Raw genomic sequence first — 27,051 nt, forward strand, 5'->3', positions numbered from 1 at the left:
CATAAAAGAACTATAAGAACAAAAAAAAAAAAGCATCAAAATACATATTACAAGCAAGAAAATTAAGAAATTTTGAAGGTAGCTGAAAATGTATAGTTATAGTCTAGAAGTATGTTTACCAGACCAAATGAACTTACTAGAAGTCTGAAAATCTACTGAATCTTGTTACAACCAAATCCAGTAACTAGAAACAGATACCAGCCAACTAATTTTGAATAGATGGGATTTTATTAGCATTCCACATGCAAGTTTTTACTTTGACACTTAGAGGCCCACAATAAGTTTCTTAAGAGTAAGGGTGACAAGAGTATCAGTGATTTACTTACTTTGCAGAGACAACACCAGTTACATCTTCATCTCTCAAAGAGTAGTATAAAGGTGTTGTGATCATGACAACAAATTTTGGTAAAACTAAAAAAAAAAAAAATTACAAGAAGCATTAAATTCACAGAAGGAATATTTCTTTTTTAAAGTAACAAGGGTAGAACATGCAATTTGATAAAGACCACGAGTTTCCTAAGTTTCCTAATATAAGGTGAGATGTATTTTTAACCCAATCCCCAGATGACTTTTTGTCGAAAGGAGAAAAATGCATCATACAAATAGCCCACATATTAGCTTGTAAGTCTGAAATATAAAACATTTAGCTTATTCAGCCTTTACAGAATCATCAGCAAGCTTCACAACCAGATACTACACAGATATTTTGGGATCATTAAAACGACCAAAGATAAACAGGGCAGCTGATAAGATGGTATTTTTTGTCAGTGTCAGAGAAGCCAAAGATTTGAAAATTAAACTTTCTGTGACTATTTAAAATGCTCATGCCAGAAAAGGGAAGCTAGTATAAATTAATGGAGAATCACTACTGATTTTGGTCACTACTAAATGCCCTTAAATAACACTTACCATATTCCACCACTTTAAATCTTTGATAATGAACTTGACCCTATTGAAAAAAATTCATATGAGAAAATACATACAATTGTAGTTAGATTAGTAAGTTTAACATACCTTCTTGGCCAAATCCCACCCATATTCAAGTTAAAATACAATTTCTGACATGGTGTGATTTTAAATCATGGCTCAATCACTATCAGCTCCTGTAGAAACAAGCAGTGTATATTTGCAAAACAGAAGGACACAGAAGCTCACATGAAGCCGACTCTAAGTATTTATCGTGAACAGCTTGTGCAGCTTCCAGTCTGCAGACATCTACATATGCATAGTTTCTGTACTAAAAAAAACCTGAGTACCTGAGCTAGCTAGCATAAAACTACCTAGCATAAGTAGTCACAGTCATCATGATAAACCATGACTGACATATCAGCATCATCTTTGCTAGCACATCTGAAATTTACTTCTACAAACAAGAAGCTCCTACAGGGTCTATCTAGTGGATGAGACTATTTCAAAACAATGTATAATTTTATGATTCTACATTTACTCAAAAGGTGACTGCAGTTTTGTTACAGCCTACAGCCATCATCTTCAGCAGAGATACCCCTGTATTGTATCTTCTTGTCTCAGCTACTTGTTACTTAAAATGGGGGAAAGACATAAACAAACTACTGAATGTGCTGTTACTTGTGTTCTCTTCTATTTTCCTGCTTTTCTAAATTTTTCACTTATTTCCTGATTTCCTTCAGGAGGAAAAAGAAAAATGAATATGGATAACCAATTGTTAGGTGGCATCAAGATGCATCAGAAAGGAACGACTGTTTATAGCAAGAGAGGATAAACTGAGAACTCCTACGGAAAAACCCAAGGACCAGGATCTAAACTGGAAACAATTATAAACTTTTGTTACCTGATCAACAACCTTGCAAGTTAAGCATCGCAGACCAAGTCCTTTATATATCCGTATTTACACATTTACTAGCAAAATACTCTATCAAAGTAAAAATCAGATAGTTGCCAATTTCATGATTAAGTCCCTGATCAACAAAACTGCTATATATGTATTTCTAGGTTTGAAAATATACACACAGAATCAGCTATTTTCACAACATTTGTGCAAATCATAATATTTGCAACACAAAATGCTACAGCATTGACATGCATAAATCAGTCCACAATCAGATTACTATCAAGTAGTCTTAGGAACACGTATGTTAGGGAAATGACCTGTAGTGAATTCATCTCACATCTTGTTCTCTGTACGGCTTTTATTTCCAATACTAAGTACATATGTGAGCCTTGCCATAAAGCAAACCCTGAACAAAATGTTACCCCAGAGAGCACAGTTAAAAAGCATCTCCCTTGAAAATAAAGTATTGTTTCCCATTATCTTAGAAGTAAAAATAAAAATAAAAATAAATACAATTAAAAACTATGATAACTCTAAGTAGTAGAACGCAGAGATTACAGTGAGACTAGTACGCCTGGCAGCATCTTCTCTGAGATGACAAACTTTGTGACAGAAATCAAGCCACGCTTCATAGTTCAGGAAAAAGCAAAGACCCTACTTGGTCATCTTGATGATGTGAATACCAAGCCAGATTTTCCACTAACACATTTTTTAGCCAAGCTGGTCTGAAGTAGGACAAGTAACAGCACTTCAACCACTCCATCATTTTAGTTCATCAGGGCAAGGCTGTCTCTCTGACAAATATTGTTCAAATATACTGAAGTGGAAGTTGTTAAACCAGTTTCCAGGAATAGTGGCTTTTGAGACATGCAGTTAGTCAGTTAGTTAAATATATGCACAACCCAAGAGAGATTTTTAGGGATTTTCTTTATGATAGGAAAACAACACTATGCCTAATCCATTTTTTTCCAGAGTTGCTTTATTCTAGTACAGGTTTTGTCTTCCACGCCTTCTCCTGCTTCTTAAGTACACTCACCCTTCCAGACTAACAACATTTTACTCTAAATCAGCATTTCTTAAACTGCAGAACACCTATTGCTTTCTGTGCCAATCGCCCAGAGTAAGAAAACAATGCCAAAAAGAGATCCATATAAGTGTTCTGAGATGATGAGGATAGGCCTATCTGCAGGGGAGCCTTAGATGCTCTATATCCAAGAATCCCTAATAACTACAGCCTAGATTCTGCTCTGCTGTGATGAACCGTCCTGTTTTAATTCACTAGGTCTGATTCAACAAAAGTGAGGTCACAGGAGCTGCTCCCCAGAGACTTTTTTTTTTTCCTTCTTTGGCAACTGAAAGTACCTGAAATTAATCTGGTCTGGGTCCATTTTCTTACTTGTTTCTGACATTGACATGCACTGCTGTTAGAACACGGGGAAAGACTCTGGGTGTCTGGGCTGTCCTTGCCCTGGAAAAGCGCAGTGCTGGCACCAGCTCCATTCCTGGGGCTACCTCATTGTCTCACAGGCCCTGTCAGGAGCACTCTTCTGCCTTGGCGTTGCAGCAAAATAAAACAGACAGAACTAACAGAAGAACTTCATGATCACTTCCATGCTTTTTTTTCACATGCAAGAAACAAACTCTATAATGAAATTCTGTTCAAATTCAGTAGCACAGTCTCCAGAAACTAGTCAGAGTCCGACCAGTGTCACCCCTATTTACACTAACAGATCCACATTGAATATCTCTGCACATTTGCAAACTACTGAATACTCAGGCAATGCCAAAGGCCTTATGTACAGTCAGACTTCGAAGAAGTGTGACACAGTTTTAAAGCAATTATACATACAGCATTAAACTTAACGCATCGAATGTGAAATCCATAACTGACCTAGCAGTAAAACATGACAGAATTCACTGTGGATATGCTACAACATACACTAAATCTCAAAAGCTAAAAAATTCAACATGTAAAGTATATAATCATTCCAGTTGATTCTAAAAGTTTGCTTTACAGTTGAAGTTTTTTTCAAAAATGTAAGAGTCTTTAAAAGATTTTGGAAAGCCCTTGCTGCACCTGAAAATAGTAATGTTTCCTCAATATTTGATCATAGATTTATACATAACAATTTCCACAAATTAGATTATAAAATGCCATTTAACTAGAAACAACTTCTGATTGAAGGTGCATGCTACTAAAACTCAGCAACTAGAAGTCTTTCAGCAACAGGAAACAAAAGACATCCAACTAAAATACAAAGTAGAGACTTGAAAACCAGACTGTAATTACTCTGTCTTGAGTTTTCCTGGAACAGCTGTACTAACACCTGAACTTTTATTAAAAATACTACAGGATGTTTAACAGCAGCAAGCAGCCAAAACCTGATTTAAAACAGGATTCAGAGGCAGCACTTCCAAAAAACAAGACTCAGTACACTTGGAAAATGATCTGTAATCATGAGAAGGGAAATGCTATGTAATCACTTTACAATTTAAAGACAAGAGGGAAACTGAGAAGGAAAGGGTGGCTATTTAACTAGGAAGTCCAGGTCATGGCATTAGGATAGCTAAGTCATGCATAGATCAGTCTGAGTTTGCCATATGAAGATGTTCCTAAAGCCTCAACAGATCCATAAGCTGCACTGGATGCCATGCAGAGCCAGAGCTGGCAGTACTAGTTAAGGATAGGAAGACATACCTATTAAAAATCCCAGTCAAACACTAAGTCTTCCTTAGCAGTAAATCTAAGTTCTCAGTGACCTCTGCTATCAGGGAGAGTGGTAAATCTGTGCAACTTTACACATTACACAATCAAACCTACACCTCCCTTGAACAGCAGAACTACTGCAGAAGAGAAAGGAATATCCAGCTGGTAGCTAGGAATATCCATTAGGAGTGATCAAGTCACTCAGTAGCATTCACTGAACACCAGCTAAATCTCCACTATATCACCCACTATATAACCCTACACACCTTAATGTCCAAACTGAATCACATCCCATATAATCTTGTATTTCACAGCATAAACTCCCTTGCAACCAAGAGAATAAAGTAAATTTTCCCAACAGAAAAGTTCTTTTCCTTCATTCTGCAAGGTGTCCTGTGGGTTTCATTAATCCAATGGTTGACACACATTCAGAAAAGTGTGTGAGACAACACACTAAGCAGACCAAATCTAGTAGTGTGAAGATTGCAATAATCACTTAATGTATCTTGCATATGATACCCTTATCCAATGAAGATGTTGTGTAGGCTCATGCTGTAGAAATAATGCATATTGCTTTGTCATTATATTCAACATGGAATTTGAAAATTAAAGTGCAGCAGGTGTAAACAAAAAAAAGGGCCTGAAAGTAAACATAAGTATTTCTGTGTGGGTCTTGGCGTTGCTGTTCCATTTCCAAAGGATAAGCACTGTAAGAGTAGACAGGTTTTTTTCTGGACAGAAAGGTCTAAAACCTTTTTTTTTTTTTAAGTATAATATAATGTTCTTTTTCTATTCTATTATAATTTTCAATTCAAGTTTAAATGTCGAAAGGAACCATTTAGCCTGATCTCCTTTTATCAAAAGTTTGGTTCATTTGTATTCAGCTATTCCAGCAATCTGTGTTTGTTAGAATGCAATATCCAAAAAGACAACCATGAAGTAATAGAGAACACCAAGGGAACTGCATCAGCCAGGGCAGCCAGGAGTGACACTGTGTCTCAAACTGACACCTAGGGCCTTTTTAACTATCAGTTCTCAATGGACTGTATTGTGAATTTGTCCAGACATTTTTGATCCCACCTAAACTTTCAATATTCACAATAACTGCTACTGCTAAGTGCTGCAATTAAGTTATGATGTTTCAGTCATTTTGAAATCACTCTCTAGCTCCTTTACCTGATGCCCTTTAGCTATATGTTGAAATAGACAGGAACAAAACATTCCTTATTTACTTTCTCCTTGTTACTCATGACTTGAGAGACATTCCTACTATGACATGTATTTTCCAAGATCATTAACCTTCTGTAGCACAGCTAAAATTTAGAATACTACCAACTACACTCTATTAAGGTTTCACTTCACCTTCTCACAGTTGTTTCATTCACCCAGATGAATTTATAAGGCATTTTTCTTCCAACTTTGCTTTTTTTTTTTTTTTTCTTTTTGGTTTTGTTTCAGGAGGGAGTGGCACTCGTTCAGATCCTGAAAACAGCTGCCACAATTCCTTCATCAATTATCTCCTAATTTCAGCATTACTCAAGCCTTTGCAGAAAGCCCAAGCAACATTTCTCAAACACTGTTTGGCTTGGCATGGGATCTGTTGAAGAAGCCCACCACTACCACCAACCAGCCTTTGTTTCCATGTCTGAGCCACATTTCTCCAACTGCTGAAAAGCACCTACAATAGCTGTGAGTGGGGATGGCTTGTTAGCTGGATCAGTGAGCCGGTCTGGTCTAGGCAAAGAAAAACACACAGATGCTTTTCAGTTTGGGTCACTTCCCACTGCACTTTAGATCTCAGCCCAACTACAGCTGCTTCAGCCTGACTGAGAGGCTACTGAACAGCAGTCAGGGGATGGGAAGGAGTGGCAGAGCACAGGGAGGAGCACGGGAACAACTTCATACATTTTTCCCAACACTGACAACAGCAACAACTCCACACCCGCATGACAAAGTGTTTGAAAAATCCAGTCCTGACACTCACCCACTTGAGCACCACCTTCACATACCTAAGCCTGTAGAAATCAAACATATAACTGGTACTGGTAAATGTTACTCCCAAGTAATACATGATCACGTGAGTTTTTCCCCTTTTTACCCATCATCTCCCTCATTATGTAACATTAAGCAGTCCTGTTTGTATTCGCTAAATGTCTCTGAACAGCCACTGCAAGCCAAAAAGGAAATGCAATTCCCAAATTATAGGTATTTAAAAGCAGGCTGAATAACTCTGACACACAGAGTTTTGAATAGCTAAACCTCCAGCTATTTTTGAAACATGTTCCATGGTGCATGAGGAGAGTAACAGCTTGAAGGATTGGCCTGAGAAAACTACTACCAATAGCAACATGTAACACAGACTTCTCCAGTTTTGTTTTGCAATCGTTCTGTATTACTAGTCATCCTTTCTATTTTACAAAGTTATTTTTTCCTCAGTAAATCATCAGTCATTTTGAGTTGCTGAAACACATCTATAAACAGGCAAAGATCTGTAAAGAGTCTTGGTTCCTTAACCCTTGGGACACTGACTGGCTGCACAGCGTGGTACAACAAACTTCTGTGTATTTGCTTGCAAAATAAACATAAGAGAAACTCATTTAAAAAGAAAAAAACTTCTACTCTGTGAGATCTTTCTTTTATATTAATATTACAACTCCTCACTTTTCAAATACCATTTTTATTCTGGAATCAAAACACTGACCTTAGCATAAAGTATGTATGTGGGTTTTTGTATCCTTCCCTACAAAACCATATGCTATTGAAAATCTTGTGAGGTTTGCATATTGTCTTTGCATAGTATTTTACCCAATATTTGACATGAGGGAAGGATTTGCTCATCTCATGATCCATGTTTATAACTGGTTTCAGCAACATAAACACAATTTTATACACATCTAGCAGAAGAATAAATCTCTCTGTGATTTGGCGATGTTAATACTCACATTAACTTCCACCTCTATGGACCAGTCTCCTAGTGGAGGGTTCATTGACAACTGAAATTTTTGGGAAACTACACCCAAATCACCCTGCTCCATCAACCACTGCTGAATCAATTTCTTCCGAGGATCCTAGGAGAAGAGTCAAGCTGCATGTTAAATATGAGTGGTCTTGCTAGCAAGATTTAGGTAGCAATACATAAGATTTGCATTTGTCACAAATTTGGAACATATGACACATTCTAACATCTATGTTCCTGTGGATACTTACTCGGATATATATATTCAGAGGCACTTTGTAGGGTTTAAGGTCAGGATAGACAGTGACAATCCGGAAGAGCACATCTTGTCCTGGTTTATACATAGATTTATCAGTCTGGATGAATACAGAGGTGCTCTTGGACATGTACATCAGGCTGCTACGGTTAGAGAAGATGTGCCGGCCATCAGCACGGCCCTCCACCAGTAATTCATAATTCCCAGGAGGACTGTTCAGAGGCAGCTTAAAAAGAAATAGTGATACTCTGTTAGGTATCCAAAGTATTCTTGAAGACACAATTATTTAAAAAACATTTGACATAAAGAACTGGTATATACCTGAACCTGTCAACTTATGTAAATTCTCAAAACAAGAAAGGGGATTTTACTCATGACTTTTATGTATTATTTCAACAGTTACCAGAAAATGCCTTATCAGAAGCATCTTTTCAACACATTTTCATCTAATTTTAAGTAGTAATCAGGTTTTCAACATTGTATTCATATGCAATTCACAGTCTTACACATACATAGATTGTGCTCCCTCTTTTCAGTTATTTAGAAATTTCTTTGGTTTGATATAATGGGCTAATATTTTTCTTCATCACTTTTTGCTAATACATTTTCCAAAAATAAAATACCTGAAGAAGACACATGTAAGTAAGCTAAGTAGGACAGTAAAAGAACTTTGCTCTTGTTTTTTTACAGTCTTTAGCTTCATGTCCTATGGGGCAGAAAAATCAAATACAGAATTTATTTCTCATGAGGTGAGGTACTGCTTTTCAATAGCAACAGCATAATTATATTATTATTCATAATTAAAGCACATACTGTGACTCATTTAGAAAGTAAAATAATTATTCTTCCAAAAATATTCAGAAATAAAGGAACAGAAATTTTATATGGTTAACTTATTTTGGACAGACATTGAAGGCTCCTTCAGTGTTGGCAGAAGAGACAGATATCACTGGCAAGGAAATTTAGACCACATAAGATCAGTGTAATCATGCACAGGTTTATTCTCGCTCTCTCTCTCTCTCTATGTCTTTCCAGCTCACAGAGGAAATCTAGAGCTCATAATTCAGATGCATCACTTCATTTCCTAAAGTTAGCTGGGAGGAATCCCAGTCAAGGGAGTTGAAAGGCTTAAAGCAGAGATGCCGCAGAACACCGAATTTTACTTGAGCAGAGCCTTCACAGACCACCACTGACCCCAGGGACATCCCAGCTCAGATGCTGGCTTCTGTACCGCCAGAATGTCTCTTTGAAGAAGGGGAAGGGTTTTAACACCACACACAGTTCATTCCAACAAGCAGCCCTGCAGAAAAGCTTAAGAGTCACATGCTTCTGTTTGGAGTTAAAACTGTAAATCTGGAGTAAAACCTCTGAAGTTAAGACAACTAAAGCAGACAGGCTTGCATTTTTCAGCATAACATATGGAACTGAAGCACTCCTCTTGCACTCTAATGAAAATTACAGCTGTTAACTCACCAGGCGGAGCACTTCAAAAGTATCCTACCAAGTGCTACAAAGAAAGGCTGTACTGCTGTCAAAGCTCATTTTAACAGTGCACAGTGAGGTAACAGGGATTTACAAATACAGCCAAAATGTCACTGGGTGACAAATGAGATAGATGCAAGTGTCTGTAGAAAATACATTTCCTTCTCTGTGTGTTTACCTATAAAGAGGAACCAACTACAACAATTCCATCCCTCTCTGTTGACTTTCTGTTTTTAAAAACAAGCCAGGAAAAAAAAAATCAAGGGGGAAAAATAAAAAGGCTCTTTTTCACCCATAAGCAGGTCTATGATGACATGGGAAGAAGACATCCCCTGTTTAAAAAATTTAAAGAATTAAATTTTAGATGCAAAGTTCCACACTGAAACGGATTTTGCTTTTCCTTCAGCTGCAGGTTTTTGTACACACATTGCCAAGAACATATGATTCACACATTTCAACACCTCCCAGATTTCATGCCAAGTATTCTGTAATATCTTAAATAAGAGAACAACCATAGCTACTGCATTTGTCAAATACTACCTTATTATTATATCAAATATTCATTTATTAGTATTACCATTTCTTAAAGAAGTTGTAATCCCTAAAAAGCACATAGGATTCACTACAAGAAGTCCAGGACACATTATAGTATTTCAGAATCAAAAGGGGGGAAAAGAACCTTGCTTTGTTTCATCATTGCAGTGAATTGTACTCTTACAGCATTATTTGAACATGCTTGCAAGTACTGTCTTCAATTTCTACTATAAAAATGTAAATCTTCTGTAGATGCCTTTTAGATATCTCATCTACTTTCCTGTGTCCCTTTCCTACCACAAGTAACAACAGATAGCATGGGTTCATCCCTAGATTCTTATACTTGTTATATTTCAAAAAATCTTTCCTTCCCAAACATGGTGACAAAAAAATTGCCTTTCTTGATGTAAAGGTCAGAGACAATGAGGTTTGCATTGCCATGGCAGTGCATTAGGACAGCTGGGGTGCAACATAACTCACCTTCTGTTTCACACATCTGTGCCACCAGAAATTCCACTAACACAACATTTCCACAATTGCTACAGTATTAGTGACTACCTCAGCTCCAGCAACTCCTCCTCTAAAGGGTTGTTTGTCAAACCCAAAGCAAGGCAGCTTTTAACACCAAGTAGTAGGAACTTGCTGTGAAAATATTTTATCTTAGTCAAAACATCCCAAATGAATGGCATTACTATCCCCATTTTGGCAGTCCTAACACAAGAGAGAAAAAGGCCATCTCACGTACTTCTGACTACACCAACCACCATCACGAGCAGCTCAGACAAAGCAGCTACTGTTTCCTCCGGAAAAGATGAGGCTGAATCCAGAAACTCATTACCTACTTTCTGCTACCAGCAAATTACACTTTGGACAAAACCTAGGTCTACTGTGGCTACACAAACAAATAGAAAATCTTGCAATTAAAAAATTAGTTTTCATCACTTCAGATAGCAGCGACAGAGGGAGGGAAGTACCCTGCCTAGTTTTAGGTGCTTGAAAATTTTAAGACCTGGCCAGATTATATTAAGAAACTTGTTAATTTTTTTTTTTAAATGAACAGAATTTTTACGTTTGCTAATGTATAGTTCATACAGATGCATTTCAACCTAGTAATCTTCATAATGTTGAGCAGCTTATTGTCATTGATTATCCATGTTTCAAATACTTCCAGATTATTCAATCAGAGACAGTTTATTTGAGATCAGAACTTAAACCCACAGGATTAAGGGATACCCAGACATACAGATGACTTTGGTAAAACTTTTTTTCCTGATATAAAGACATAATTCTTTAGACTGGGTTTTCAAGATGAGTATCCAGGATCATAAATTCAGGATTCATACACAACACACAATTCAAGATACACTTTTGGGGTTTTTATGTACTTTCACTGAATATGCATTTCCAAACCCTTGTAAAGATTGTATATAAATATATCTTTATTTTAGTATTTCTCAATTGTTGCTTTGCGCAATTTTTTTCAGCTATTATTAGCCGTCCTGGTGTGTCTAAAATACAGATGTAGATATCAGCCAGTAAAAAAAGCCCCAAATCAAATTTCTGTGTTCAGGTTTGATGATAGTTTGTGCTGATGCTGGAAATCAGTTCCCAAGTCCTGTAATTACTTCCAACAAGTAATGCTGGAAATGCAGAGAATTTTATCTGAAAAACTCTTAATTCATTGGTTAGTAAACACACACTCATCTGAGACTGTGAGAACAACTGGGATCACATGCAAAATGTATCATCAACACCAATGGGTGGTAAGTCACAGGGAGTCAACATTTTCTGAGGAAGGAGGGAAGGAAAAAAATACTTACTACTGGAAGAACAAGAGTCCCAAAGGTATCTGAAGAAAAAAGAAGAAATATCACACTGTCAGAAATCTGTGAGATTAACTATCATAAACTTACCAAAACATCAACATTATCTTAAAAGAGCAGTGCTCTTCCCCTTAAATGGTTGATGGAAAATGTGAGATACCTTTTTCAGAGCTGCAAAAGTATGAACGCCAACCCAGAGCAACATAACTTCTCTGTTTGGCGGGGGCTGTTGTTCATGTTCTCTGATTGAACATTTTTCTTTACATTCACAGAGATTGAAACACTTTCACGATCCATTCAACCCTCTATGCCACCCAAGTTATTATTTTCCATTGATTCTGCAGCCCAGATAAAGACTAAAATTTTTGAAACTGTGCATAGGATTTATCACTCTCAAGCAAAGGAATACCCAGAATTAACCTCACGGAATTATGTCACCATGGGAAAACGTAACTAACATATAATATATTCGGGTTAATATAACTTATTGCTTTAACTAGTTTAGATAATGTGGCCTCAAATATTTTTAGAATCCAAATAAATGTCCTGTTAAACTCCTGGATATCATTACATAATGAAGCCATTAGTGTCACAGCTCTTATCTTAATTACATCATGAATTATAGAATAGAACAGAACAGAATAGAACAGAACATTCCAGTTGGAAGGGACCTGATCACCTCAGAGTTCACCAAAAGTTAAAGCATGTTATTAATGGCATTGTCCTCTTAAACACTGACAGGTTTCAGACATCAATTACATCTCTAGGAAACTCGTTCAAGTGGTGGACCACCCTCTCAGTAAAGAAATGCTTCCTAATGCCCAGTCTGAAGCTCCTCTGCTGCAGCTCTCAAGCATTCCCAGAATGCTTGGATACCAGGCAGAAGAGATCACACCTCTGCCTCCACTTCCCCTCCTCAGAAAGCTGGGATAGCAATGGCAGTGCCCCTCAGCCAGACTAGAGAAACCAAAAGCCTTCAGCTGCTCCTCACAGGACAAGCCTCTGAGCCCTGTCGCCAGTTTTGTGGCCCTCTCTAGATGCACTGAAGGACCTTATAAAACTCTGGGGCCCAGAAGTGCAGAGAGTACTCAAGGTGAGGCAGCAACAAAGCTGAATGCAGTGGGATAATCATCTCCCTTGATGCTGTGCTTGATGCACCCCTCAAGTATGGGGTTTTGCACCCCATGCACGCTTTTGGCTGCCAAGGCACACTGCTGACTCGTATTTGCTTCTGCTCATTCTCTTCAGTTAGACGTTTTTGTACCTCCTAAAAAGCCATGGGTTTATACCTATCTTTTACTCAATTGTTTCATAGAGCAAGAAAAAAAAAACTATTTATTTATTTATGTCCATTTTGATCCTGGACCTAAAGGAATTCCAAGATGAAGCAATCACTCAACCTCTGAACTTCAGTAAATGTTAGTTTTAGAAGACAATGAATTCTTTCCTTTGATAATGGCAAACAGATGGAATCTCAACGAACCGAATACAGGTTGTCCTGACTGCTGCCAGAGCACTAAAGGAAAAATGCTATCCAGAATGTATCATTTATTCAAAGTATAAACAGGGTTAAACTAAATGACTTGCATCCCACAAACGAAGTCTGTGAGCAGCACACTCCAGTACTTCATTCCGGTATTCAAAACCTTAACAGACATGGGCAGTACTGGGCTTAAGGAATACAGTTCTTTCCACAACATGTTCACATTGCTGTTAAACCTACATTTTTTTCCATATCATCCCTCTCTCGAGAAGCATTTCTTGCAGCCATCAACTCTGAGCTACCCCACTGGCCTTTGAGGTTTTCCAGACAGGAGTGTCTGGCAAAATACTTTTCCCAGTAGCCAGTGGAGAGGACAAACTCCCCCAATTCACAGTGGTGGGGAGTCCCCACACTTGGCCAAGGTTGCTTGGCACATAGGAGAGGCATAACAAACTCTGCTGCAGAGTACCTGATCCATAGGTGATGTAAGCACCTCTAGATGTACTGATATATTTACTCCCAACATGTAGCCAAATAACCCCATGCTCAAACAATTGCACCAAGAGACATAATTTTAGCTAAAGGAAACTTATATACGTCTTCCTAACTCACGAGAGAGTGAGTTACCATTAAGCAGGAAGCATTTTTCTTAGGGCATTATATTTCACTGTAGAGGGAGTAAGATGCATGGTAACTAGCAACAGAGATGGTACAGTTACCTCCTGAGATTTCTCTCAGTTATACACTAAAACCCTAACCCTTCTCTTGCTTCTTTCCCTCTGTGAAATAAGGCTGTGCTAAAGCTGGGGTCTGTACAGCCACAATGCATAATACCAGAGGAAAAAAAAATAACCTTTGTCATTTCTGATAACTGGTTATTAACAAGGAATAGAAACCATTTACCACAAGTGTCTTGAGTGGATATGCACATGGTTAAGTTCTGCTATGTTATCTTTAATCTAGTCCACACAGCTAATTACAGCAATGGCTACAGGAGTGACTCCATGTCCTGGGTTGAAGTATATTCCATCACCATCTTCATGAACTGTTGAAACCAGGTGAGGCAGTGCTCCCTGCCTTCTCCACTCTGGCTTATCTTCTGTTAATGGGCCCATCAGCACCTTTGCTACACAGCTCACAGATAACCCCCTCCTGGACTATCTCCTGTTAATGGGCCCATCAGGCCTTATCACATGACTCACCATCCCATTGTGAGATGCTCTGTCCAGAGGGAGGAACCAAGCATTCCAGCCTGGATATAAGCTGAGACTCTGAACACCAGAGGGGCGCTTACCCACTGGACTCCCAGAGGACCCGAGCTACCAGACCCTTCTACAGGATCACTGCTTCAGAAAGACCACCTCATCTGGACTGCTTCCATCACTCCGCTCAGGCTGTATTCTGACTCTGTCAGTGGTCTTTTGTATTATTGCATCTATTTTATTTTACTTTCTTTCCTTTTTTTTCCTATTAAATTGTATCTCTGACTTGGAGCCTCTCATTTGTTTTGCTCTCAAACCACTACACTCCAGCACACTGGGAGACACTAAGCACATATCTGATATTTGTACCATAGCCCACACCACGGTATTTCTATTTCCATCTTTACCTGTCAGTGCAAACACATTGGTACCCACATACCACAAGGGCAGAGTGACAAAGGGAACCATTGCACATAGGCCTGTGCAGCATCTACCAGCTTGCAAAGCAACCTTAACAGGGCAGCACTTCAAAGCTTTCTCATCAGTGCCTGCTTGCCTCCACCTGTTCTGAGAACAAGTGGCATGCAAAAAACCAGAAATCTTATGGCAGGGCTTCTTTCCTGTTCTCAAGCCTGGGAGATCTAACATCAGGTCTGAGCTACGTAAAAACGTAATGCAGATGGGGTAAGACTTGGGGAGGAGGGAGATTTATATCACAGTTGCAAGGTGCATTTGTGCAACGCAGAAAGGATTTACCTTCTGAGGCAGTGCTAGGGTGCCAGAGCCTCCCTGGCTGCTGTGATAAAGCCCAGAGCGCTGTCTAATTCCCAGCCAGGGAGAATCATAAAAGACGCTCCAAGGCATGAGGTAATCTTCCAATTTATGTCACTATGTAATTATTTGCTAGGAATTGAGCAGCCTGGGCAGATCTGAAATTCTTTAGCATTGCAATGGATTCCCCTGTCAGGCAAGATTTTCCCATGTTCTCAGAGACTATCAAGCTGCAGTCAACTCCATGGAGTTCTGCTCCACTATGCCTAGGGATGACTTTGGATGTGCTCAAGCAAGAGCTATAGGCAAAATGTTTCCTTTATGTCAATGCTGAATAGTGGAAATTTTTCTGTTCGCTTAATGAATTGAAGTTATTTAATCATACAGCAATTTCAGGTTTATAAGGAATTAACCATGGTCCAACAGCTAGCACATATCACTGCTCTGCTGCAGGCCCTCCTATCGTGCAGCTGACTTTTACCCAAATGCAGCACACAGCACTTTCAGGAGATCAGTCAAGCCTGGCATCTACCGTCCCCAGAAATGGCAACAGTCTTTTGTCTTCTTCAACATATCCCTGCAAAGAATCCCTTCAGTTACGAAATACAGGTAACTAACTCCAGGTAGAAGAAGTAGGTTTAGAAAGGAGCCCAGAACAGCTAAGCCACCCACACCAAGCACTGCAAACCACAGAACACTTCCTCCTGACTCATTCCATGTGCTCTCTGCAGCAGCAGTCACCAGCACAGCTGGAGTGAGACACAGCAGAGAACAAGCAGACAAGACCACGGGTCCCTGCTACCTCAAGAGATTAGGGAATGCTTCCAGCTGGGAATCATGACTTTGTTTTAGGGGGAGACATGAAAAATTCAGGGGACTGTTCCAAACTAATCCTGAAGGAAAACAAACTACCAAAATTCCCAACAGAAGTCACATGAGCCTTCAAGAAAAAATCTCTCTCCTCGTCACTCGCAAAATCGTTTCTTTCACAGAATTCCTGAGGATTCTACAATATTCATTCAATAACTACTGCAATGAGAAAACAGAAGGAAATAGAGTGGAAACAAATGCCACACTGTCCTGCCTCCTTTTCATCAGGATCCTTGGCATTTAGGATTGTCCGGCAGAAAAAGAGTCAAAGACAGTGTGGGACTGACATGTCAGCAGTATATTAAAGTATTTTTCTACCCTGGCATTTTTTGTCAGTCTAATAGTATTATTATCAACACAGAAAATACAAAAAATACTATGTAAACACATGCATAGTTTTTTTAGACTTATGGAGACCTGCACAAACAATGGCATATTAAATTCTTCCCACTGCATGGGCCTGACCCAAACCCAGAAACTTATGCTACCCCTTCTTGGGATGACACCACTAGGACTAGTCATAAATGTTTCAGCTTCCACCCCTAAAAAACGACAGAGGTTCTGTATGGCTTGGCACAGTGAACTAGAGCTTGTGCCAATATATATCATTAAAGCAGCACTTCAGTCTCTCATTTACATAAAGTCAGCACTGACTCTATATTCCAGCTCATGTGCAGGTATTGCTACAGATTACCTATGTCCTCATTCTTATTCATGTGTGAGAACAGAAAAAATATAAATGGAATCACGTCAGATTGATTTACTGGAATTATGCCACATCCTTACTCTGGCAGCTGTGTTCATATATCCATGCTTAAGATATGTTTACAGAAAAACATTTTATTTGCAGTGGCAAATGGAGTTATTTTCTACTGCTGAATCAATTTCAAGAACTTACATCATATAAATAAAAATTAGTGTTTTTCAATGTCCTTCCAGATTTTTATTCCTGTCCAAAATAGATACTATTTTTGTATTTAAAAAAAAAAATAAATAAAAAAGAAAGCAGTAATACCAAGGCCCAAGCTGTCCAGGAAGTGAAAAACACTTATTTTTCAAAGAAGACCTGCAAATCTGTTGAGTTCACAGTTTGCTTTAAATATGTTCTACTCCTCATCTATCATGCTAAAGCTATCACCCAAATTAGCACTGATTATTTACACAAACAGCCCAAAATACAGAGCTTAAGCCACCGCTGTTAAGTTATGGCTCAGTTTGGCTGGGATGACAGAAGGAGGGGCAATACAGCACTCAAACACACAACAGGGATTGCCAGGGGACGTCAGCATTCGGGCTGGCATCCAAAGCCAAATGAGGCAAACAGGCCTGTAGCAAAAGGGTAGAACTTGCTCCAAAAAGCCTCCTAAACCCAGCACGATGTACACTTCCTTTCACAGCTGCCTCCTACCCTCCTCCCTATTTCCTCCACTCCTTATCCTTTTCAGCTGTTTTTGCAAACCTGGAGGCTACAAGCACTCAGAAATTATAGATGGGGAGAGGGAGGAAAGTAGCAGTGCTGCCTATGGAGAAATATGTAAGGGGACAGGAGGAATAATCTAAACTGGACCAAAGTTTATGACCTAAGGGTCTGGTCAAGAGACAGGACACCACAGACCTGGAGGACAGAAGAAATGCAGAATGCACAGATGTTTTTGTGATTAAAGCTATGTTTTACCAAACTCTGCAGTTGCTAGCAAGTTCTAGCTTCAGTCTGCAATGGGAAGTGTAGGGATATCTTCCTGACAACCAGGAAAAAAAACCCTTCTCCACCTAAATACAAATTTTTTTCCCTAATCTCCATGATCAGAAGAGCGGGAGAAACCAAACCATAGCACATCCAGAAACACTCTTGGCCAGGACAGAACAGATGTAGATATACCAGAAGGTCTGAACAGAAGAGCCACTGTCCTTCCTCTTCTCTGCCCCCTGACCACAGCATTCTCTGTGTCTTTCTACCTTACATGGCAAAGGAGATGTTGTTGAACAACTCTGCTTGTCCCTCCTATTGATTCAGACATTTTTCCCATGTCAGCATTGTCAGAACCACCACTTCCTACCATCTCAGACCAACAGATACTGCTGATGGCTGAGCACCTCTTTCCTTACCCTGTCACATCCATGACCCCTTTGCCAAGCAAGTAGTATGTTTCCTGCTGACTGGTCCTTTTTAGACTTAAAGCATAATTCAGACATTTAATTCTTCACTCAATCTCCTAGAGTCAACCAACCAACTCCATGGATTATATATTATTACCACTTACAGCTGAGTAGTCAGAGACCAGCCAGTTGTAAGAACAAAATACTTAGAAAACACTCTCTGGTTTATCTAAGACAGTGCAAGCTGGGTAGGAAAACAGAACAGCTTCATATTTCCAAAACTAAATAATCTTTTTAATCAGAGACCTTCTGAGAGCTATCCAGGCACTATCATTGCTTAAACTCAAGTACAGCCTCTTTTCAACTTTTTCCTGAGACAAACTTGAGAGCCATCCATGGACTTCTGTCATGCATATGACATTACCACTGCCATACCATAACATACTATAACAACTATACTGCCGTGACTTAAAAATTTGCAGCTCTTAGGGAGGAAATTTTTGAATACTACACAGGAAACTTTCTTGACATCAGATCCAGTCTGTGAAACTATACAGACAATTCAGAATAATCTCAGACTTAAGCCTTTTACACAAGTAAATGTGAAATACCTTTCATCTCCTTGGTCACTATATACAAACACACAAACTCACACACATCTCCACATCCTGCTTTCAAGGCACTATTGGCCACCTTTACTATCCATTCTGATGTCCATGAAATGAACACAGACAAAGCCACTATCAAGACACTTTAAAGCAGCTGCAGCTGTTATTCAAACTTAAAACACAGGAAAATCACATTAGGACAAAATATGGCTAAGCCTGCGCATGCCAGACATTTGGCAGTATTAACATCACCCTCATCACATCAATTGCTGTAACTGGAGCAAAATTTCAAAGTCAAGTCACCTCTCAAATTCATTCACTGCAAATAACACATTCAGAATCTATTGAAATTTCTGCTTAGAGGGAGTGAAAGGAGAATCTCACTGTTCTCATGTTGGTTTTCTTCCATTTTCTGGAACACTTTCAAAGTCTGTGATGACAAAGTCACGTAATTTTTCTGAGGCAATAAAATTACTTGAATATGTAAAAATAATACCAGAGACTTCCTTCATCAGTAAATAAAGGCAATGTAAACCCCTAACCATACAAAATAAGCACCTGGACCTCACAGCTATACCTCCAGGAAGCTGAAGAAGTGGTCTGTCACTATAACCATATTTTCCATGCACATACTTATTTGGACTGCAGTGAATCTAGGTGAACCAGCATCATTTCTTGACACTTGCTATTCAATCTCTGCTGACAGGATCTCAACTCTGCCTTCACAAACAGGTAGTCATGGATAGCACAGCATGGAAACCAGCAACACTGCCAATGCTGACTGTCATAAGGGTCTCGTGAGAAAATAAGTCACCCTGTATGACTGGAAACCCATGAATTTCCCAACTGCTTGCTGCCTCCACAGGTATTTCAGCAACTCGATACTTCAGCTTGGATCTCCTTCTAACTAGACACCACTGAGGAAATCACCTTAGACCCATCCACTGTTATCTCCCACCCTTTTCTCTTTAAAGCTACTTTTAACATACCTAATAGTACATAGCAGGTGTATAGCACACTTCTCCTGATACTTCACCCCAGTTCCTCCTGCCTCTCCTCAGATGCTTTCCAAAATGTTGAAGAGACTCCCAGGTCAAACCAAAGCCTGTTTAACCTAAGGTCCCATTTCCAGCAATGGTCAAGGACAGACATCTGAAAAGTGTAAAAACCGAACAGGTACAAAGTGATCCTTCCTTGGGTACTCTTCCCAGCCTGTGCAATCTGTGTGTCTTTATACTGGGCCAATCCTTCGTGGACTTTTGTCTTGTGAATTTGTGCAATCGTGTTTTCCATCCACAGCAACTGGGACATGGAGTTCCACAATTTATTTTCATGTCATGTGAAGGCCTATCTTCCTCTGTCAGGTTTGAACTTGTCTCCTGGAGATCTTTCCCTGTGCTTTCCCTGGCATTTCTCCAGTTGGTTCATGGGCTCCATGATGAGTGCCAAAAATCAAGCACAGCATTCCCCAGGATGCTTAATTAGGCTGTGAAGATTACTAGAATACTTTCTTGTAGCGTACAGAAAACACTTCTGTGTATACCTCTGAGTACAATGTTTACCTTCTTTTTTGAGCACCACAGTATTACTTACAAGCCATCACCAACTGTTACATTTAAACCATCACCCCCTATACACACACCTCTTTTTCTGCAAGACCGTATCACCCTGTTTCCCATCCAATAAAGGAATGTTCTTTTATCTGTCAACAAAAGCAGAACTATGCACTAGTTGTAGCAAATCACACTCCAGTTTTTCCCCTAATCATTTCTGGTATTGCCAAAATTAGTTCAAAATTTAATCCTTTCTCCCAGTGTCCTTACCACCCCTTCACTAAACTAATAAACATTGTCTCTATTGCATTCATGTCAGTCATACCGAGCAACACAGTTTCAGGGCAGCTCATTTCCAGTTTGAGAGTGAGCCACTTAGACTTATTTGATGAACATTATTTTTCACCCAGCCACAAACATATTAAATAAGAATTTCATGTTGTCCCTGCTTCCCCAGCTGGCTTGTCAGAGTGCCATGCCAGACTATCAAAAGCTTAGTAAAATCAAAATATAATAAAATCCTGCTTCTTCTCCACTACAGCGCTTGCCAACCCGTAGTGCAACACATTTTTTGCAAGTTTTCAATCTTCCAGAACCTCTCAGTTCACTCATGCTCTCAAAACTTCACTAGCAGATTTTAAATTCATTTCAGCCAACTCCCTAAATATTCTACAGACTATTTTATCAAGCCTAAACACCTACTTGACCAAAGTACTCATTAAATTGTTCCTCCCCTTTCGTATCCTAATTCTTAAGCCTTTTCCATGACAGTCAGTTGAACTTCGTGAAGACTGAACACTTACTGCCTCTCAGCATCATTAATCATTAGAGTAACAAGCCATAGAAGTAGCAAACCTTCTCATCAGAGTAGCAAGCCACATCCTTTGCTAGCTTTCTTGCCACCAATATGGCATTTAAAAACCCTGCCTTACTATCTTTCACATTCTTTCCTACTGATGGTTTGGCATTACCAGTTTTGTCCTCCGTTACCCACACTACTTCTTTAAGTTCCTTTGTAATCTGATCTCATTTACAGTTTCTACATACGGTTTTCCTTTTTTCTGTTGTTTTTTTGGCCACTTTAGATCGTGTTTAGTTACTTCATTTCTTACCTCTCTGCTCTGTTAAAACTTATCCTTTTAGTATGAATCCCTCAGGAATTTTCACCCTGTGCTTACCTTCTTGTTTCTTATAGCACGTTACCTAACAATTCCTGGTTTTCGTCATCACTTCTTTTTTCCCTAATTCACAACCTTTAGTTTGTTCTTTTCTCTCCTCCCTTTCCTAAAAGCTGCAAAGCCCCTCCAGTTCACAGTGGCAACAGGGAACTGCACACTGGAACATGTAATATTCCCTTGTCTGTATGAGTCGCCCCACTGTCTGCATTTCTGTTTTATCCCACCCTTCTGAAGGTACTGTGAAACAGCCTGTAGTGCTCAATCTGCCACACCCTCCTTGGCTGGATATCCACAAAGACCATAGTAACCAGAAAAACCCCAAGTACAAACATATAAGCCTTCAGTCACAGAAGGATTCTTTCCCTCGAATCTCAAACAGCACCTAAACAGTAAAATAAAGCTCAAGTACTGCTCCTATTTTTCTGCAAACAACTTCATGGGCCTGTCAGCAGGACGGATTCAACAACAGGCACAGAAACCTGTCAGGTTTTGTTTTTTTCTTTATATTTTTGGGTTTGATTTTTTTTTATGTACTCTATCAATATTAAAGTGTATAAGAGGCTTCTTCCCTACCAGCTCAGTTGTCTCTGGGTCCAGCCCCAATATCTCCTTCCCCAAAAAATTTCCTTCATTCTGATTTTTCATAGGTCATGTGTATGTGCTGACTATTTAACAACTTATTTTTCATAAGGCACAGGTACACATACTTTTGGATACGGAGGTTATGGATGCAAAATCATTGCCACAACTCCTGCTCTCTCACTGTTTGGCTTTTTAGGGACTGTCGAAAAATTGGGCAGAAAGGAGACATTCCACTAAACTGCCAGCAAAACCTTTCACCCCACAGATTTTTAGCACAAACATAGTCACCAATAACTCAGTCATTTTATCCTGACATAAGGTACAGAGAAAACTCAAGGTTAGTAACAGGGACAGATGGTTTTAGGCCATTCATTCCCATTTAGGTGCCACTTTACAACCTACTATTCCTAGTGTTTCTCACTGTTTCTCATACTGACGTGGTCAGAATCATTTTTAAGCATTTAAAACATGCCTTCTGGTAAAATGAGATTTTCCATTGTCTCTATGGAGGATCACTACATGTCTGAGCTTGACAAACATTCTCACAAACTATCATGCCTCATAAATCCTAGCTGAGGATTTACCATGCTCTAGCTCAGTAACATCTGTTAACAAGTGTACTCCTCTCTGAAAATACAGAAAAGCAGCATAAGTTAATTAACATGTACAAATAATTTACAAACTATGCATGTTACTGTAAACCTAATTCTTCAGTAAGTTCACATAATTCTCATTCACCATGCCTTAACTACATTACATTGAACCTTACAGAGCAAAAGCTTTCACTTAGAGATCTTTTTCTTTAGAATTATAACATTCATTCTGTTGGACAAATGATGACACCTCATTACGCACAGAAGCTTTTCTGAAAACAAACTTTTTTTTCCAACTAATATGCTAGTTATTCTTTCCAAATCATTCTAGCACCAACACAGAAAAGACTTTTCAGAACTTCTCACAATTAAGGTATAAGGTTTCCCACACACTAACACACACCGCAACGTCTGGGTAGCAAACCCTGTAAGAAAACACCTCCTGCCAATTCATACTACATCTTTATTATCAATGACTGGATAAATATGCATAGCAAGAGTCACCCTTCATTGCAATGACTAAAGATCAAGCTATTTCTGCAGGGAATTTAACTTGCCCATCTGTTATTCCAATAATTTCTTTTTTGCTTTGTTGACACAGAAAACCCAACAGCTCCAGTTGCACACAAGCCATTGTTACTTTCTGCAGACATTTTCAATCAGGATGAGGATTGTTCTGATACTGCATCTCCACGGAAAGTGTGTCAAGGCTTGGTACAGTGCACAAAAACTGCTTTAGTTAGTGCTTTGTGTTTTCCTGGCATCTGCTCCAGGCAATGGAAACCTATTCTCTCCTGGTGACACTTGCTCACACAAAGTTTACCTGCAGCAGCAACCTCCCGCTTGCAAACATTTAGTTGGTTTTTTTTCCACTATATTAAATGTAATTAACTTAATTTGGGCACCAAAATATTGGTCACAAACAATCTCTCTTCCCATATAGTACATTTAGATTTACATTTAAATATTGTGCCTAGCTCCAAATATCTTTAAATACATGTGCATGCACACTATCTCTTTCACTCCAAATACCCACTAGCCACTTACTAATATTCATTTTCCCCTAGTTATATAAAAAGCACAATAATGATGGGAACCAACCTCGATTGCTAAAGTGTTTCTCTAACAGACAATTGCCCAAGAATCACTCAGATATCAAAATTCCACTTCCATTAATATTAGAATAGTAAATGTTTTATCAACCATCAGAGGGCAAACACTCTATTTCGTATACAAAGCAAGAATTATATTATAGAAATTTTAAAAAATGCCTCTAACACAATGAGGTCCCCTCATGGAGCTAACTCAGAAACTTAGATCACTGTATGTATCATACTGAGCTGCTGCTAGAGAACCAGGCTGAATCGTTAATTTAAGGCAATTGCAGGAGCATTTGACAGACAAGTATGTAATACCTTTTACACTCAAGTACTTGAATGAACTTGGCCTGTCAGATAAACATCCCCAATAAAAACTAAGTCCTCAGCCTGTCCTATGTCTCCAGCAACCAATTTCCAATTCAGTTTCATCAGCACAAACATTTGCACATTGAACAAGGGGGCCTGTCTGCCTAAAAAACATTCAAACAAAATAAAAACTTTATTTTTCAGTCCGATCAGTTTCTCAGAGCAGTTAATCCCCCGCTTTTGCTGTCACCATGCAAGGACTTGATGAGCACAACTGAGCCAGCTTAGGCAACAGTGCCACTGAATGTGCAGTCTAACCAAGGTAGGTATTCAGTGACAGATAAACCAGCATTTTCTGGGCACTAATAAGTGCAGCAATTATGTAATTTAAAGAAGATTTTGCATGCCTGGAGATATGCTTGGGTTTTTTCCCTCAACTACTATGGCTGGTTTGATAAAACCTCCAGTCCTCCTTCAGTCACAGACTAAGTTCAGCTATAACAATACCACTTCATATTTTATCTTAAGATTGTTGTGTTCTTCAATGAAAATTTTAAAGATTTATGTTCTCATTGTGACAAGCTGCATTTGCTTCTCTCTGACAACTTGCTTTGAGTCAGAACTGATCCACACCTGTAGCACCTTTGGATACATGTCTGTAAGACAACATCCTCTTTTACAGGGCAGTTCCCTTTCCTGGCCTTTAAGAGTTTTGCTTAAATATTTGTTCACAAAAAACAAATGACTAACAGATTATATAACCTGACTAGAAAAAAAATGATGGCCACATATTAAATGCTAAGAATTTTGCTAGAGGAAATACACAGTATGCTCAGCACCTTTTTGTTTGTTTGTTTGTTTTTTGTTTCACTTATCAAGTAAAAAAGCATAGAAAATTTAAAGATATATTTAAAAGACTGGAAAATATTAGAAGTTAGTAATTCAGTACGGCATTTGTCCTTTTTCCTTAATGTATCCAGTCTGATACAGTGCCATACCTGTTCCTAATAACCCACCATTCACTCCGACTTCAGCAGCTCCCAGTGTCAAGCATTATTCTGTGTGCTCAGAAGATAGAGTGCCACATATTTTCACAAGCCTGGAATTACCAGTTGCTTGTCTGGCTTTTAATGTTGAGAAGGACAAAAACTGACAGGCTGAAACTCATGCAAGGCTCACTGAACTCTATGTTATAGCAGAACAGAAGCAGGAAATAAAAGCCAGTATAGTTAGAGGAAGAAAAGGAGAAGACAATTTATTTTCTTTTTAAAAATTTGACTTTCAAAAGAAAATAACAAAAGCTGGCTGGTTTAGGTTTCTTTTGGTTCTATATCAAAACTTTTTTATCTGCTCAAATGCACTCCATCACACTCAAAGCCTCAATCTTCTCTACAGGCTGTGAAGGCTTTAAAATGAAGGTTTGATGCTTCCAATTAAGGCACCTATATTAACTATAAGACGTTAACAGAATTACACAAGCAGTAGAGAAAGAGCATTATAGCAGGGTAGATTTTTCAGTACCTCACACTGCCCTCAGATTCTCTACTTTTAATAAATAAAAAGCTACAGTTTAGATCTCATTTATATGGCCTTACAGTAAGAGCAATGTGAGAGCTGCACTATCCATACAAAATATTTATTTCTCATGAGGACAAATCTCAGGTAGGCTATTTCTATGCTTCTGTTGCCAGATGACCTTTCTGAAAAGGAACATTGGCCAGGATATCTCAGCTATTCAGAACTACCCCTGCCTGGTGGCACAGATTAAATCAGTCTCTTTTCATGTCTACTTATCTTCAACCCCCAACCTCCCCAAATTCAGTTCCTGATCCTTAAAAATTCCTGTTTCTTCAAATGCACAGAGCTTCCAATGTCTGACACAGTCATCTTCATTTTCCTGTGGTCCTCAGATCGTTACTTTCTTAGGGCATGAAGAAGCAGCTCCAGTTGCTGTATCACCTTGTTTGTTCCACCCATTCCGTTCTCCCCACGCTTCCTTAACTTTGCACCTTAACAGCTACCAGTAAGCAACTCTTCCTCGACTTCTACAGCGGCCCCACTACAAGGTCCAGAGTACTTCCTGGCTCCTCAGAAATCCCACATCCATCACACTTTACTACTATTTGATTATTTTCAGAGTTTACAGACAGTTAGCACACCCATGCAATCACTCACATCCAGCTCAGTTGCCAACTCCAAACAGAGCCAGCAGTGTACAAGACTATTTTCCCATAGCGACTCCTACTTGGTAAAATAAATTTCCTATTTTAGTACCATTTAGAAGCTGTGATATTTTGGGAGGAACAAAATATTTCTGTGAGAAGGCAAACTGAAATACTCTCCGAACAAGTCCATTTTTTTCTTACCTTTCTCAAAGACCACTTCCCTGCTCAAGATGGTCTCGTTATCTCTGATCACTTCTCCCTTTACGGCGACCTGTGCTGGGCTGTCCGGCAGCAGAGCTACCCCAACAGTCAAGTTTACTCCAGGCCTGATGTTCCAGGGAGCTGCCACAAGGAACGTAGGTCTGGAAAGTCCAAACGGGCAGAGAGAGAAAGGGCAGGGAGTGAAAAACACTCACAAAAAAAAGGAACTGCGTCCATATACAGACATACGACACATGTTGCCCAGCTCTGCTGCTGCTCTCCGCTGCGGAGGCTGGCGGGGATGCTGTCCCCCGGCCGCCGCGGGCGCGCAGGGCGGTGCGCGGGCAGCGCTGCTCTGCCCGCTCTCGGCACCGGCTGCCAGGCGGGCGCCGGAGCTCCGGGGAGCGCTGCGCTGCCCGCGCTGCCCCCGTGCCGGGCGGGAGGGAAGGAAGGTGAGGTGCCCCGCGCCCCCACCCGTCCCAGCCTCACGTACCCCGCCGCCGCGGAGCTGCAGAGGAGGAGGAGGAGGAGGAGGAAGAAGCGGACATCACCGCCGGACCGCGCCATGGCTCTCTGTGCGCGCTGCCCGCTGTGCGCAGGGCCGGGGCCGGGGCTGTGGCCGGGCGGGAGGCGCCTCGACGGGCGGGGCAGGGAAGGGAGAGGCCGCCGCTGCCCCAGCGCCAGGCACGCTCCGCCGGCGGCAGCCGCATGAGCACCCGCGGGGCGTTCCCGGGGCCGGCCCGGGTTGGGCGGCCCGGCGGCAACACATCTGTC

The 27,051-nt window shown here is 39.8% G+C and overlaps 1 protein-coding gene across 1 annotated transcript in view; it reads right to left on the minus strand.

The window, feature by feature from the left end:
* The window catches only part of CD109 (CD109 molecule), a 71,309-nt gene extending 44,776 nt beyond the window's left edge, over window positions 1–26,533 (minus strand). Inside the window, exons 1-7 of the mRNA XM_066180314.1 lie at window positions 26,493–26,533; window positions 26,278–26,438; window positions 11,566–11,594; window positions 7,725–7,955; window positions 7,460–7,585; window positions 910–949; window positions 327–411 (exon numbers count right to left, since the gene is read on the minus strand). Coding sequence (XP_066036411.1) covers window positions 327–411; window positions 910–949; window positions 7,460–7,585; window positions 7,725–7,955; window positions 11,566–11,594; window positions 26,278–26,438; window positions 26,493–26,533 — 713 coding nt within the window. The remainder of the gene's footprint in view (window positions 1–326; window positions 412–909; window positions 950–7,459; window positions 7,586–7,724; window positions 7,956–11,565; window positions 11,595–26,277; window positions 26,439–26,492) is intronic.
* Between the last annotated feature and the right edge of the window lie 518 nt (window positions 26,534–27,051).

The sequence above is a fragment of the Chamaea fasciata genome, unplaced genomic scaffold (genome assembly GCF_029207755.1).
Source record: "Chamaea fasciata isolate MVZ Bird 193981 ecotype frontalis unplaced genomic scaffold, bChaFas1.0.hap1 SCAF_3, whole genome shotgun sequence".
In the NCBI taxonomy this organism is placed as follows: domain Eukaryota; kingdom Metazoa; phylum Chordata; class Aves; order Passeriformes; family Sylviidae; genus Chamaea; species Chamaea fasciata.